This window comes from Dicentrarchus labrax, unplaced genomic scaffold, assembly GCF_905237075.1.
Source record: "Dicentrarchus labrax unplaced genomic scaffold, dlabrax2021, whole genome shotgun sequence".
NCBI lineage: Eukaryota > Metazoa > Chordata > Actinopteri > Moronidae > Dicentrarchus > Dicentrarchus labrax.
The window spans coordinates 15,685,820-15,700,912 of NW_026136724.1; the positions used below are offsets into that span (position 1 = coordinate 15,685,820).

The following is a 15,093-nucleotide window of genomic DNA, read 5'->3' on the forward strand; positions in this document are numbered from 1 at the left end:
TGGACTTGCAATTAAATTTTAATTTCAAATTAAATGTTCTATGTGGTAAGTTGCCCTTGCAGCAATGTATAGCAGACGTTTGTAGGCCATTCTCATTAATTTCCAAGGCTTGAATCAATCCTCTGAAGCTCAAATCTGGAGATTTGAGATTCTGCCCTCTGGATATATCGAAAGGTCAGGGTAAGATATTCCTTTATCTCTCTTGCCATCAAACTGTTAAATCCCAATGTAGCTGAGGAGGAGTCTTTCAAATAAAAACTGAGGAGTTGCAAGTCCAGTTTGTAACATTTAGGAAGGTGCTACTGGCAGAAATGGAATATTCATAGGTATGTTTTCATTGGTGTATAATAGTGTAGAATTGTTGTATTTCCTTAGAATAAGAAGCTAATATCTACAGACGCTGTAGTCAGCTTCCATCAAAGCTGCCATGTTTCAGTAGCCCACAGCGGACAAATCAAACACAGGCTCTCGATGGGGCCCTTCCTGTTTTTCAAGGCCACCATGGTTTCTCCTTCATGCTTGGGAGGGGAGGGTCAAGCGAGGGAGCTGCAATATGCTACTACACTGCTAAAAATCCTACACACCGGTCCTTTAATGCTGGTGATGGGGATGCTGTTTTAATTGATTAACTTAACTGAAGGCTGGATGGACTCCAGGTTCAATGTTATGTTGTCACATTATACACATTGTATTTTATGTCAGCCTATTTTTTTTTTATATTTAGATCATATGTTTTATGTATCTTAAATTAAAGTCTTAATTAACTTTCTCCTGGCTGCAAGACATACTTAAGTTAAAGATGAAGTCACACCTCGGTTGGTCAGTATTGTAAGAGATGTAATCCGGACAACTTCAACTGACAAACACCAACAATACTCCAATAATACTTTTTACACTTGCTTTTGAAATCACCTTCCTAATCATTTGCATCAGATTACCAAACTATGACAGTGCCATATTCTTAACAGTAATCGGCAGTCTACTATCAAACCTAGTACATGCTGAATAAATGCTTCTGTACCTTAAATTTTGTCAAAATAGGGGACAAACTACCTTTAAAAACTTTATTACGGAGCAAAACAGCATGCATCTGGTCTCTGGACTACTACAGATTAGGTCTTTTGTATTTTAGCAATTATAATACCATTAAAATGTTGAGAAATTCAAACTGAAAGCAGCACTCAACTCCTGGCGTTTGTAATGTAAAATACACACAATATTAAACTAAACATTCTCTGTCATAAAACTGATATATGTCCTTTTCACTGACCTGCAGCCGTCCGTACAGTGCTGCCAGGTCCAGGGGCGTCTCCTGTTGGCTGTTTCTCATGGTGGGGTCGGTCAGCTCCTGAAGCAGCTCTGAGACCACTTCAGTGTGTCCATACTGGGCTGCACAGTGAAGGGCTGTTTCCCTCTCATGGTTCTATGGTAGAATGAAGGAAAGAAAGATCGACAGTGTGAAGGGTGAAGGGAAAAGGGACGAGAGAAGGGGTGGGAGTGGATGAAAGTATTATGGGATTGATGAAGAGTGGGCAGAAGGGCGATGGAGTGAGGAAAGCAAAGAGAGGGAAAAAACATGACAGAAGAAGAATGGAGGGACGCGGTGAGCGACCAAAGAAGGTCAAAGGTAAAGAAGAAAAGTAGGTGACGGATGCAATGAAAGAATTAGAAAGAGGAGATGGAAGAAGGTTTAACGAAATGATAGGATAAAAAGAGGAATATGGAGTTGGTGGCCATTAATAGCATAGAAAATAAGAAGGTGGTGAGTTAGAAGTAGGGCAAACGTGGGTGAAAGGATTGAAATAAGGGAAGAGAAGAAGGAGGAGGAAAAAGCAGTTAGTTTTATTTATTCGGAATATTGACACAAGGTGAAATTCAAGATGGAAAGCTACAGTCTGTGCAGATACTTCTGCTACACATACAAAGGCATGTCTCAGTCAGTATATCATCCTGCATGTACAAATTCCAAAAGCGTGTCAGGTTTGTGAGAGCTGTCAAGGAAAATCTATAGCTTCCCATCTGTGAAATGGAAGCAACAGCAGAAAGCAAACTGTTTTCCACAAACCCTCTGTGCCTTTTTGGTCCAACACTTTACTCTACACTCACTGATTGAGCCTGTCGGGTTCCATTCAACTGGCCAATCAACCTATTCAGCAGCAGTAATGTAATGTTGACTTCTTTGATTTCTGCCATTTAACTATGAGCACATACTACAATGTCTCTCCTCTCAAGATATTTAAGTTTTTTTAAATGAATTTGAATGAATTAAATAAATTTGTTTAAACACCGTTCACTGATAACCCCATTTACATTTACTCTTGACAAAAAGGTCAAAAGTAAATGCATCTGAGAGTGAAGATGGACTGAGACTTATCCTGGTTTGTATGAAGCCCACAAAAACTGCAATGTTGTATGTGTCGCTTAGTGTAAATGAAAGTGAATTCAATTATATCTGGATTTTATCTGCACACGTGACAAGTGTAAATGAGGCCACAATTACTGTATGTGGTTCAGAGACACATTCATTTGCACCTTTCTGGTAATGTATCTGTAAATACCTTTTTTTTTGCATTTCTCAACACATGTAAAAGGTAATAGTAAAAAAACCCAACATTAAGTAACATTGGGAAAATCCAAACAAATCACTCCAAATTCAGGAACACTGAAGTGTCCGACATGACTCAGAGAAAAGTATATGTACTAAAAGGTTACTTTGAACTTGGGAGGCTTTCATGTTTAGAGGAACTATGGCCATTTTCTGGTTCTCCAGGGGCCCCTGTCAGGATAAGAACGTTGTTGGTGGTCCCTAGGGTCCTGCAGCTCTGGGTGAAAACAGCACAGTAATGACTGGAAAACTGGGCAGAGGGACCCCCATGAAGGACAGAGAGACGTGATGGATAGCCATAATTGGGGAGAAGAAAGAAACGATAGAGAGTGCACAAGTGGGTCCTAAAGGGAAAAAATCAGTATATGTTCATATATACTTGAAAATAGAGGAAGGAAAGGAAGGGCATGTGTGTGAGGCTATGTTGTTGCTGGTGTTTGTCCAAGAGCAAAACCTACATTTTGCGTAAGGGCTGAAATTTAACACTATGGGATGTAACATTGTGAGGGGGAGAAAAAGGAGGGAGAGGATGAACAAAAGCAAGGGGAGACAGTAGGACAAGGAGGTAGAGGAACTAAAGGAATCATGAAATAAACTGGCACTGATTGTAAAGTTTCTATTTAAACATGAGCTCACCTCATCATGTTATCAACAGTTGAAAATATTTTCCGTCATGCTTCAAAATACAGATATGTCCTTGATATTTCCCACCTTCTCCTGCTATTACTTCATCAAATTCCCTCACATTTCCTGCCTCAAATGCACTCAAACTTCCAAGATAAAATTCCAAACACCATGACCACAATCTGCTGCTCAGATGTCATCTCAAGCCTTTTCTTACTCATTTTCTCCCCAGAGCCCGGCTTTCCCTCCCTCACTCTCCTTCCTTTCATTTACCCCTGTGAGCAGTGAGTGAGTGAGATAAGAGATACTGTATGTATGAATAACTAGAGGGAGAGAGAGCCCCTATATGAAGACACACCAACACGTGATATAGCAGCAAAAACACCACAAACGTGCTGGAGAGCTTTCCCTCCTTCTCAGCCAATCAGATCCATCTGTTTTCCCCCCTGGACCGCACACCCCTCCACTGATGGCAGAGTGGAACCTTCCAGAGCAGGTCTGATTGCAGGCCTGCTGTACTGTAAGCACAATAATCATACACTCGTGCACACTGTAATTCACATTCATCACAGTTTACTGGTGTAATTGTTGGTCGCATTATGTTATAATAAACTCCATTTGCTCTGATCCTGTGTGGACATTCTACTATATTACTATTTTCCACTTTCCCCCAGGGTTCATTTAAGTTTCATTTTATCTAATCTACTGTATATACTGTCTTCATCAGAGTGTAAGATACTCCTGCCAAGTCCCAAACCACCACAAATGCAGTGCACTCAGCCACAGTTTGGTACTGACAGTATTTAGTGTGGAATAGCAATGCAATGTCTGGAGAATAGGACATCCTACTAAAAGTTTAAATGCAATAGTACCTGGAAAAAGGACCCAACAGGTAATTCATTTTGACCATGTTACAATCACATATTTATTTGCTGTTTCTTGGTGCTTACTCAACATAATACAACATTATAGTATGAAGCATGGTGAATTATGCTGTGGTTACTGGCAGATAATATTTGTAGCAGATTGATTTAGGACTGTGGTTAAATCTTAGACCCAGAAGTAGTTATTATTTTATTAGGTTATTGAAGAGTTTCAACTATAGATGAATACACATTTTGGATTTTTGGTTATAAATGATTAAACAGGCCCATTTTGATTCCTGTTTTTACAAACTTGACTGACATAAATGAACCTTTATGAAACATCTAAAAAGGATGTTAAAGCACAGCTTCAAAGCCTTTTGGCTTGCGACTCCTTAAAATCAAGCAATACCTATTTGTAACCCGTCTGACTGGTTGCATATTTCTTCCCTCTCTCTGAGCTTTCACACCAAACACACAAATTCAAACACTGCACAGAGCAAGGCCATTCTTTCCAGTAGATAAGGCATTCTCCCAGACAACTGCGTTAGCCATAGCAGTGCACACTCCCATGATTTTCCGCCCAGTTTTGCAGCCAAAGCTTAACTAAATTGAATTTTGAATCCAAATACACTGACCTCCACAACACATGGACAATGGGATTCTGGCACAGACGGAGAGACAGGAGCTATGAGGATGCAATGTAAAAAGTAACCTAACTCTACGCTTAGTTTCCACCAGGCTGTGGTTAAAGAAAATACCAAGTCAGAAAATGTGTATTATTATTGTTTATAATCCAATGTAGATTTCTACTTTGCTACTGGAGAGGGTAACATGGTGCACTTCATTCTGAAAACACTACCCGTTTCAAACGATGTGCTCCTGCCTGTTTGGAGTGAAACCACAATCAGATTAATGTATTTGAATAATTGGTGGCCTGAGGAGGTAAAATTATCCAGTAATTCAAAAGGGAAAAAAAGAAAGGAAACTAAAACGTCTTTTCTATTCTTATAATCATCTCGCAACTCCTGAGATTTGTCTGTTCAATGTATTAAAAAGACCTGTTCAGGAGTGACAGCAGTTTTCATTCCTATGAGAAAAATGTGAGGTAGAATTGTAAGCTCCAGAACAACTGAGAGGACATTGTCGAAAGATTGTTTTGTCAACTGCTTTTTCAACAATGAACCCTGAAGTGCTCAGAACAATGGGCATGCAAACATCCATGACTACTGGGTAGCTCCATCTACTGATGAAGATAATGTGACACAAGCAAAAAGCTCCAGAAGAGCTACTGAGTGGACCTTACGGTGACATTGTTTGTCAACATCTGGCTACCAACATTTGGATTATGCCTTCAAAAGGATGAGAATGCCCACATTTTCAGATTTAAAACACAAGGACAAGGAGGCAGAAATAATGAAGCAAACCAGTCACATGCACACAAAATGCTAGAGATAAACCACGGATATGATAACCACAGGGACGGAGGCTGAAACTATTGTTTTGCTGTCGCTGACCTGTTCTGTCTCTGCAGCCTTAAACGGACAATAAAGCTTTGTCAGTCCAATCCGCTGCACTGCCAAAGCTTTAGATAGGGAAAAGCGCAATTTCCAGACAGAAGGGAGAGTGACAAAGAGACGAACAGAGACACAGAGTGACAGGACGAGGGAGAGGCGAAAGAGAGAGCGGGAGATGTAGAAAATCCTCCCTCCATGTTCTCAGAGCGGGCTATATATTTCCATTACGCTCGCTGTGACAGCTTTCCGATATCATCTAGCACTTGGTGTATTGTTGCTGATTGGGCTCTGAGCAACAGCCATCTACTAATGACACATCAACAGGCATGGCAGCACATTATTGACATGCCCATACAAATGGATGTCAGTGCTTTTCTCTCAGCACCATATAACAGCTGATACACAGTTAATGGTCAGAAATATTTAAAAAAAAAAAGTATGAGTAATGAAAAGTATCTGCTCTTTTTCACAAGACACTGTGTGGTTTTATTATAGATTTTAAAGGAGGATCATTTTTATGACATAGCTTTACTATCCATGCAGCATCCCCTTCATTATCTTTCTTAACTGAAGGACACACACACACACACACACACACACACACACACACACACACACACACACAATCTAGCAGCACACTTGTAGTATTACAGTGCATTTACCTGCACACACACACACACTTATTTCCCATAGCAAACACTATCAGTCTTATCTAAATTCATCTCCATGCGACCAAACAAACAGCTACATCCATGCAAATAAGCAAGCCTTATCAGACAGGCCCGGGCTGAAATGAAACCAGAGCGAATGAAGCGCAGAGGTATTTGTTTGAATATACACCGTGTTAATGCTGATGGACTGATATGCAGGATGAGCTTCGTCTACGTTACAGCATCTCATAATCCCCGCAGCTCAGCTCGCTGCCTGGGGAGAGCTGGGTAAATAAATAGAGAATGGAGTAGACGAGACACAAAAGGTGAAACTCTTCTCCTTCTTGCTCTTGTCTTCTGCTTTTATTATTATTATTATATTGATCTGAATATATTCTAATATATTAATATGGTTTTATTTCTGTTTTCTTAAAGTCAATTTGAAATTGAAATTTATTTTTTTTCATTTTTGGTGTTTGCTGTATGCATATTCGGTAATAATTATCTGCTCTGGTAATTTGACCGAGGCAATATTTGTGTGGATGGATTTCATAATATCACCTCACTTCCAATTGTTTAATCTCGTCTGTGATTTCAAAGTTAATTTCTCACTCTGTACGTGATTCAAAGTACCAGGTAAAATGACTTAGTTTGCCACCAGACACAACTACCCCCATGAAAGAGAAACAGCTATACTATCTATCCTCATGTCTACAATGCAGGAAAAGCACCGAGTATGGTAGAGCTGCCAATGACTAAGCAGGTAATGACCAAAAAGTAACATCTAGGGCGAATTAAAGCCAACTTCAACAAGCTTAATCCTTGGTCTTTTTCCCTTTCAGAGTGTAATACAAACTTAATTCTACAACTTAAATGTTATAACGGCTAACAGTAACCAACCCAATGCGGGCTTATTAAAAACTGGGGCGGGAAAATTGTCTTGTATCAACATTCGTACGCTACACAGGACGTGCTCGACTCAGTGGTCCACCACAAACATTGACAGTGCGTCTCCTAGCAACCACTGCCATGGAAACCATCCACCCAGAGCCCTGAATCTTAGTCGGTTTATATTTCCTTTTACAAAAAGTGAGTGACTTAAACAAAATACTTTAATGGAGTAAGGGACTGTACTCATAAATAAATAAATCATCAGCATAACATAAAATAATGTATTCAACAAACCAGTATTTTTTCCCCTGATTTCTTGATTAAAATTATACGTACTATCAAAATTACCATTATGTCTTCCAGCCGAAAAGGTAGGGATAGAATTTTTCAAAAAGACAGCACATCATATAAGAAGATACTGCGGCGAATGAGAGCTGGAAACAGAAGGAGCAAGAGAGACATGTATAATAATTAGCGCCCTGCTGTGTTGGTAAAGAGGCATAAGGGGATAGAAAGCCATGAGGAAGAGATGGAGAAGAATAAAAAAAAAAAAGGGCAGTTACTGAGAGAGTGAACATGGAGTGAATGAAGTACCTGAGGCCAAGAGGACTGTATGTGAAAGAGAGCTGAGAAGATAAGAGGAGGAGGAGATGAGAGGAGCAGCAGGGATAAACACTGAGGGAAGGAGAAATAAGAAAGCAGCTATCCACATTTCACTGTTGCTGTCCACCTCTCACACTCGAAAGGTTAAGTCCAAATAACATACAAACAAACACTGCCTATTTTTCTACAGAGGTCAGTGGTAGAAAATACCATCTTTATTCCCAAACAAAGAAAAAAAAAAGATCAAACTATCAAATACTTGGCTGTACATATCTTTATTTAAAGATAGATTAAAAAAGATTAGTGCACATCATTCATTGTTCATTTCCTCTTGTTTGAGGAGTATTAATTCATATTTTCTTACCTCGCTTTAAAATATTCTCATTCTTCATGTGACGACGCAAACGGATGACCCAGTATGCACTATTGTCTAGGGTTGCAATGAACAATAGTTTTTAATGATTTATGGATTATGTGTTTAGTCTATAAAAGATGTCAATCAACATTTCCTAGAACACTTTTTTTGTTCGACAGTTAAAAACAAAGATATTCAGTTTACAATGATTAAAAACAAAGAAAAGAAAAAGGATTTACTTGATAAATAACCGAAACATTAAATAATTATGAAAATTGTGGCCAATTAATCAACTAACTGATTAATAATTTCAGCTATACTAATATTATGACTCTTTTAAACACCTTCCTATATAGTATTGACTTTAAAACTCTGATCTTGACTGTTGACAACTGCTATTTCAGTTGTTAATATTTTTTTATTGACAACACTATAAAATTAAACTGGTAACCTTCAGGCATAGTTACAGTCTCTTACATAAAAAGGGTCGTTTTACTTGATCGATTTCTATGCATAAGTCAAAGATGTATTCACAGATATGATTTAATTTCAAATACAAAACATGCGTTCACGCTTTTGTGGAAGCAAGAGTCTTAGACTAACTCTGCTCAATACATCACAATTTGATCTGTATAGTTAAGAAAACATTTTTCTATCCTTGACTAGTGTTGTGATAAAACCGAATATGAAAAAGGGAAATTTTACGACTAAAAAGACTCAAAGAATTCAATAAAAAAGGAAATTGAAAGAAATATCTCTCTGTGCTTTAATAAAGGTGGACTGCTTTTATCAGACTGAAGAATTTCATTGCTCGGGGTAGAACAGTATATTCGCCCTGATGGTTGAAGGGAGACTAAATGAGCCTGAATGACCTGGATCCCATCTTGAAAAGGATTTTCACTGCTGCAGTGCCCCTTTAGCAAGACACAAATGCCCAACAGAAGCAGGGTTGCCGCTCTGTAGTTGGAATATCAAACTCTGACCTCCCTACAGGACGAGCAATTTAAAGAGGGATCTCTTTGTGGGGTAAATTAAGCACCTCCTGTCAAATTACCACAAAAGGAAAATCCTGCAAATGTTTTTCCGTGTCTTCATATAACACCTCGATTAACACGCTCACACACAATCTGCTCTCAGTTTGCAATAATCACTCAGGGCTGTAGTTTGTTTTGATTCATGGTGAGATGAATCAGTTTTCTTTTACTGAACTTTAATTAGGAAGCTCTTGCCGACGGATCGCCAGGCTGAGGAAAACATATGACATTACTTTTTTTTTATAAATAGATTACTCACAAGAAAACATCCTATGGCTCAGTGTGACTGTGTGTGTGTTTTGGCAGCATGGCGGTAGGCAATGTTTGAGCAAGGACTTTCCCAGGGCGGTTTTTCGTAGTAGCATGTGTTCTCACAGAGGCCATGTTCACATGTTGACTATCAGGAAACATATGGTTTCATTTTCATGTGTGGTAGCAACATGTTTGCATGATGCAGCATGGAATTACCAAGCACAGACGCAGAGAGACGTTTGTGGATACACACAGCAGGCGAGCAACCTCATGACCTTTTACCTTTGTCTTAGTTCACACAGCCTCTAGGTTCCCAGAAGGCCTTGCTGCACCTGGAGAGAGGCGTGCAGGAAGCACTTTATGCATGTATGTGTCAACACATGCGCACGACACATTGCACCAGCCTTCTAATCTCACTTATTATCTCAATAATTGTATGCTGCTGATCTCCTTTGTTCTCCCAAAGGAGTTAAAAAGGGAGGTGGACAAGATGGAGAGGAAGCAAAAGGGGGAACAGTATAAGCCCTCTGTCCTTCTGTTGGTGGAAAAGTAAACATTCTTGGGATGTATCTGCAGCACAGGGGGACATACTTGACCTTGTCAGTCACCCACGCAGAATGACCCTTAAATTGACTAGACCAGAGGCCCTATACAAAGAGAGAGGTTGTGCGCTTGTTCCCACAGACACACGACACGCACACACACGCACACGCACACACACACACACACACACACACACACACACACACACACACACACACACACACACACACACACACACACACACACACACAAAACATCTGAGGGATCAACAGTCTGGAGGACACAACTGTCCATCACAATGCCATGGTCAGGCACAAGCTTGCTCTGGGCAGGTGCCCGGAGGTAAAATGTGCCATCATTAGTCAGGCTATATATTCTAACTAAATACATGTTACTCTAAGTGCTGCTGGTTCAAAGCCCCGGGCCAAAAAGCCCCTGAACAAGGGGCTAAACTTGGCTCAGACATCATGGTACAACATCCCCGGTGCTAGTCCAACAGGGGAAATTTATTGCATGTCATTCCCCATCGCTCGTTCCCCTCATCTTTTGTCATCTCACCACTATCAATTCTATAATAAAGCCATAAAATGTCAGAAACAATACTTGTTTCTTGCATCTATCCTGCAATAATGCTACATCATGTTTTATTAAAATGTTATACAGTAGAATGAAAGAAGCATAGCCCATGCACTACAGTATTATATATCTAACATTAGAGCAGTCCATAGTCCAAATTAAACATTTTAGACTGAAATCACAGGTCTCATTTATTTCACTGCAGTGAAATAAATTTAAAATTGATTTGAAACTTGCTTTGGTTGGGTAAGGCATCACTTTAAACTTATTTTGTTTTGTTGTAATATTCTGTGTTATGCAGCTACATAAATATGGAAGATGAGGCTGTTCAAAAGCTTGAGGCAACCACATTCACATTATTATTTTAGATAGGATTTTTGCCATAGAGTTTGTGACTGATGTTTTCCAGAGGCCAATTCTCAGTTGTTGGAGCCTCCTTGAATGAACCACCAAGAAGAGTCTCTTAAAATGGTCATTGTAAAGATAGACTGAGTGGTGCAGGAAGGACACTTGTCAGATGAGACAAGATGAGCTGTAACTGCTGACCACCATTTCATAGGATGCTGTGCCACTCATTGATCTGTTCATCACCTGCTGAAATGCTGATGTGGTCACATGAAGGCTGAATGAGGAACTGTGAAGTCTACAGTAAGTGTATAAAAAAGGTGTTTTTGAAATGTCATTACTCTTTAATAATGTCTTTTAACAAGGTTGCTCCCATTGCCCCTGGGCAGCTTATTTAGTCCATTTACTTTTTGAAGTCCAGACAGGCCCTCAGTTTACCGTTTTGAATGATTAGGCTCAGTCACTCCCATCTCTCTCATCATTTTCAGATCAAGACAGGTAACAGACCCAGTGGGACTCTAGGATCCTTTAAAGAGATACGATGATCTATCACCAGCTGTCTACAAACACAAGTCAAGGGTCAAGCTTCTTCCTTTTTATTTGAGAGTCAAGTCCAGGTGTATCTGCTCCCCTCTAAAGGCTAAAATATGCACACACACACACACACACACACACACACACACACACACACACACACACACACAAAAATAGACTACTGAAGCTAACAGGCCACCCCATTGTTATTCATAGTTACAGACCTAAAGTGAAGCATCAGTTCATGAGTCAATCTGAGCGGGAGAAAGAGAGATCACAACAAACAACGCCTCATTCTTCAAGACATGCATTTGGCCCTGCGAGCAGAGTGCAAGCCTCAAGTAAACAAGCTATCTTTCACCATCCATCACTGTCTCACACACATTCAAACACACACATAAACATGCACACACACTATGTATAATCATCTTCACCAGTCAGATGGCCTCCGCCTCTCTCATACACACAAATGCTACCACAATAAACAAAAACAGCTGTGAATGGGAACTACAGGGACCAATTAGGCAGTAAACAGTGGGCTGGAACTGGTTTACCGCCAACTAATAACTTCCACTAACCTTGAATAATCCTCTATTGGCTGCAGCGTGGAACTGGCCCACCTACACACTTCCGCTACCTCTCTCTCTGTCAATTTCTTAATGCTCTCCAAGACCTTTCACACTCATTACAGCTCCCTCCTGTGTCCTTTGCCACACTCTCATGCTACCATTTGTCACCTCCTGTACAAAGGTGAGCACAAATGTTACATTTCCCTCTCTCATGTAAGAAAAGAGCAGATATTGAGAAAGCATATGCTGCTGTGGAGTCACTCTATAAACCTAAGCTGCACACACAGATACACACACACACACACTCACACTCAACCTCTGACACGAGGAATAGTGTGCGTGGGCAGAGTAATATCATTGAGAATGGGGTAATGTGCAGCCAATGGCTTGCTGCTGTAAGTCTGAATGATGGGTGTGAGCACGTGTGGGACTCAGTATATCACCCTGACTAATGTATGCAGGCCCTGCTCTCTACTGCAGACAAGACAGACAGGGGGAAAATATGGCGCTTAGGCATCGTAAACACGCAAACACTACATAAATCTTAGAGATTTATGCTTGCAACCTGAGGACAACTGTACCCTCATACTGAGAATGCATAACTGCAAGACTGTACAAATATGCATAATAACAGCACTGTAAAATGCAGGTACCGTAATTTAAACTTGGAGCTAAACCCATATTTAGCTAAATTCAGCACTTAAGGCAAAAATAAACTTTAAGAATGACAAAGCGCAGCCATGCTTCAGTCTGCGTTGCTGTGTTTGTATGCAACAGTGTGACAGACAGTCAAGGTTTGGTAATGTGAGCTCTGTAGCTTCGGATTTTCACCGGTGTTTATTATACAGAAATAGAGATACAACCTGATGATAACATGGTAGATAAAACCTGTCATTTCCAGCCTGTTGATAAACTGAGACGCATGATAGAGATACAAGACAAGCTGATCAGTGTAATTAGATGATATAACAAGTGAGATGTTATATGAGAATTTGTGAAAAAAAAAGGTTCTTTTCATTTCACAGATGCACATGAATGTTCTGTCATAATAAATTATTATTATGTTCTATCCCCAGACTGCATACACCTTTTAGACAGATCAATGTATACTGTATTTCAAAAATAACATGTTTTTGGTGCCACAGTGGTTAGCACTGTCACACCAAGGGGGTTCTGGGTTTGTTTCTACCAGTCGTTCTGTGTGGAGTTTGTATGCTTTCCCTGTGCCTGCGTGAATTTCCTCCAGTCCTTCCTCATGGCTCCAGTTTCCTCCCACAGTCCAAAAACATTAACTGCAGACTCTAAACTGCTCTTAGGTGTGAATGTGAGCGTGAATGGTTGTATGTCTCTATGTGTCAGCCCTGTGATTGACTGGCGACCTCTCCAGGGTGTACCCCGCCTCTCGCCCAATGTCAGCTGGGATTGGCTCCAGCCCACCTCGACCCTGAAGGATAAGCAGGTATAGCTAATAGACGGAGGGAACTGCTTTAGAAATGTGCTTACTGCTAGGACAGACCTATTTAAAGAAATCATTCAGTGTTTTACAATAATTAAACAAGTATTCATAGATATCTCTGTATTTTTCATTGATCCTCCGTTAACTACGATAAATTCAGAGAAATTGTATTATTAGTAAAGAAAGAAAATATAGACACTGAAGCAAATTTAGATTGTCACCAAGTTAAGACTAGACTTTAGAAAAAGTCAGAAACAGTAACTGTAATTGTAGATATACCTCGTCTTTGGTTTCAGGATGAACAACAACAACAACAACAACAACTACCTCTTAAAAAAAGGAGAGAAGGAACTAAAGAAATGCAGGAAACAATTGAAAAAAAAGAAGAAAAAAGTAACAAAGAAGAGAAATGAACAATTCAGTAATAATTTGCAGACCTGCTAAACTTGGCAAGATACTAAACCTGGCATAAATACAGCTGTCAAAATTCTTGTCCACACTACTATACCCAATAAGCAATGGCTTTTATTGCTTATTGTTCTGATTCTAATGTTTTATTTGCCTATGTAAAACACTTTGAATTGCTTTTGTGTTTGAAATATGCTTTATAAATCCTTACCTACACAGTACATGTTTAAACAATCCATTTATACATTATTTAAAACACACTAGCTTAAAACATCACCACTGCATGCTGTAGTATGAAGAAAATGTTCCCTAAAACACTGGAGAACAGCAACAGTGTCATTGTAAAGCCACCAGAAATCCATTTTGGCATATGTTGGCAGCATGGAGCGCACAGCATCGTTGCTGAGGTTTTATGTGCACACCAAATACTAAATACACAACAGCATTAATCCGTCTCCATTGTTAAAATGATGCCTTTCAGCTATAAAGTCTTGCCTCTTACACAAACAGCATAAGGGTTTCCTGAAAGATATTATAGAAAAATCATTAAACAAAATGGAACAAGAAAAAACAGATACACCCGAAGACCAACTACACTTCATCACTAGAATAACTGGAATGTTTTGCATAGTGTACCACAAACTGAAAAAGTCTAAAAGCATGTCACCAGAGATGTTCATATGTCCCTCAAGCAAAACACCAGTGCACACACACATTAACACACATTGACTGTGTACTGAAGTCAGCATCAATCTTCAGTACCTTCTCAATCAGCATCTTCCACCCTGTGTGTGTCCACGCTGCCTGCACAGCAGCCTGCTCAGCTCTACAAATCATTGACGGGGTAAAAAAAAAAAAGAAAATTACCCATGTTCACTTGCTGACAAACCTCTTCATTTCAGGGGCAAGGGACACCATTTATCACAACAAACAATTAGGCTCTAACAACTCTCAGAGGGAAACGATTTGGCTAATGGTGACAGAGGAAAATGTGCTTATTAGGCAGAGTAAATAACGCTCCAATAAGCTGGGGGTCCATTACTACGCCGCCATCAGGAATAGGAATATTAAAACAGACATCTTAGCCATTAACATTTTAGCCAGCACTTCTGAGTTAACACCACTTCCCGTGTGCCTTGTACTCATCTCAAAATGCGGAGCATCAGCGAGCCGTGACATCACCAATACGCTGCAAGCGGAGATGGACAGAGAAATAGTGAGGGAGGAGAAGAAGGTCATTTTTGCTGATGAGGAATGACAGCAGCGGC

At 39.9% G+C, this 15,093-nt stretch overlaps 1 protein-coding gene across 5 annotated transcripts in view; it reads right to left on the reverse strand.

The window, feature by feature from the left end:
• Positions 1-15,093, reverse strand: part of anks1b (ankyrin repeat and sterile alpha motif domain containing 1B) — a 218,406-nt gene that overhangs the window by 138,752 nt on the left and 64,561 nt on the right. For all 5 annotated transcript variants that reach the window (XM_051391667.1, XM_051391664.1, XM_051391663.1 and 2 more), the window contains exon 4: positions 1,271-1,423. In XM_051391667.1, coding sequence (XP_051247627.1) covers positions 1,271-1,423 — 153 coding nt within the window. The remainder of the gene's footprint in view (positions 1-1,270; positions 1,424-15,093) is intronic.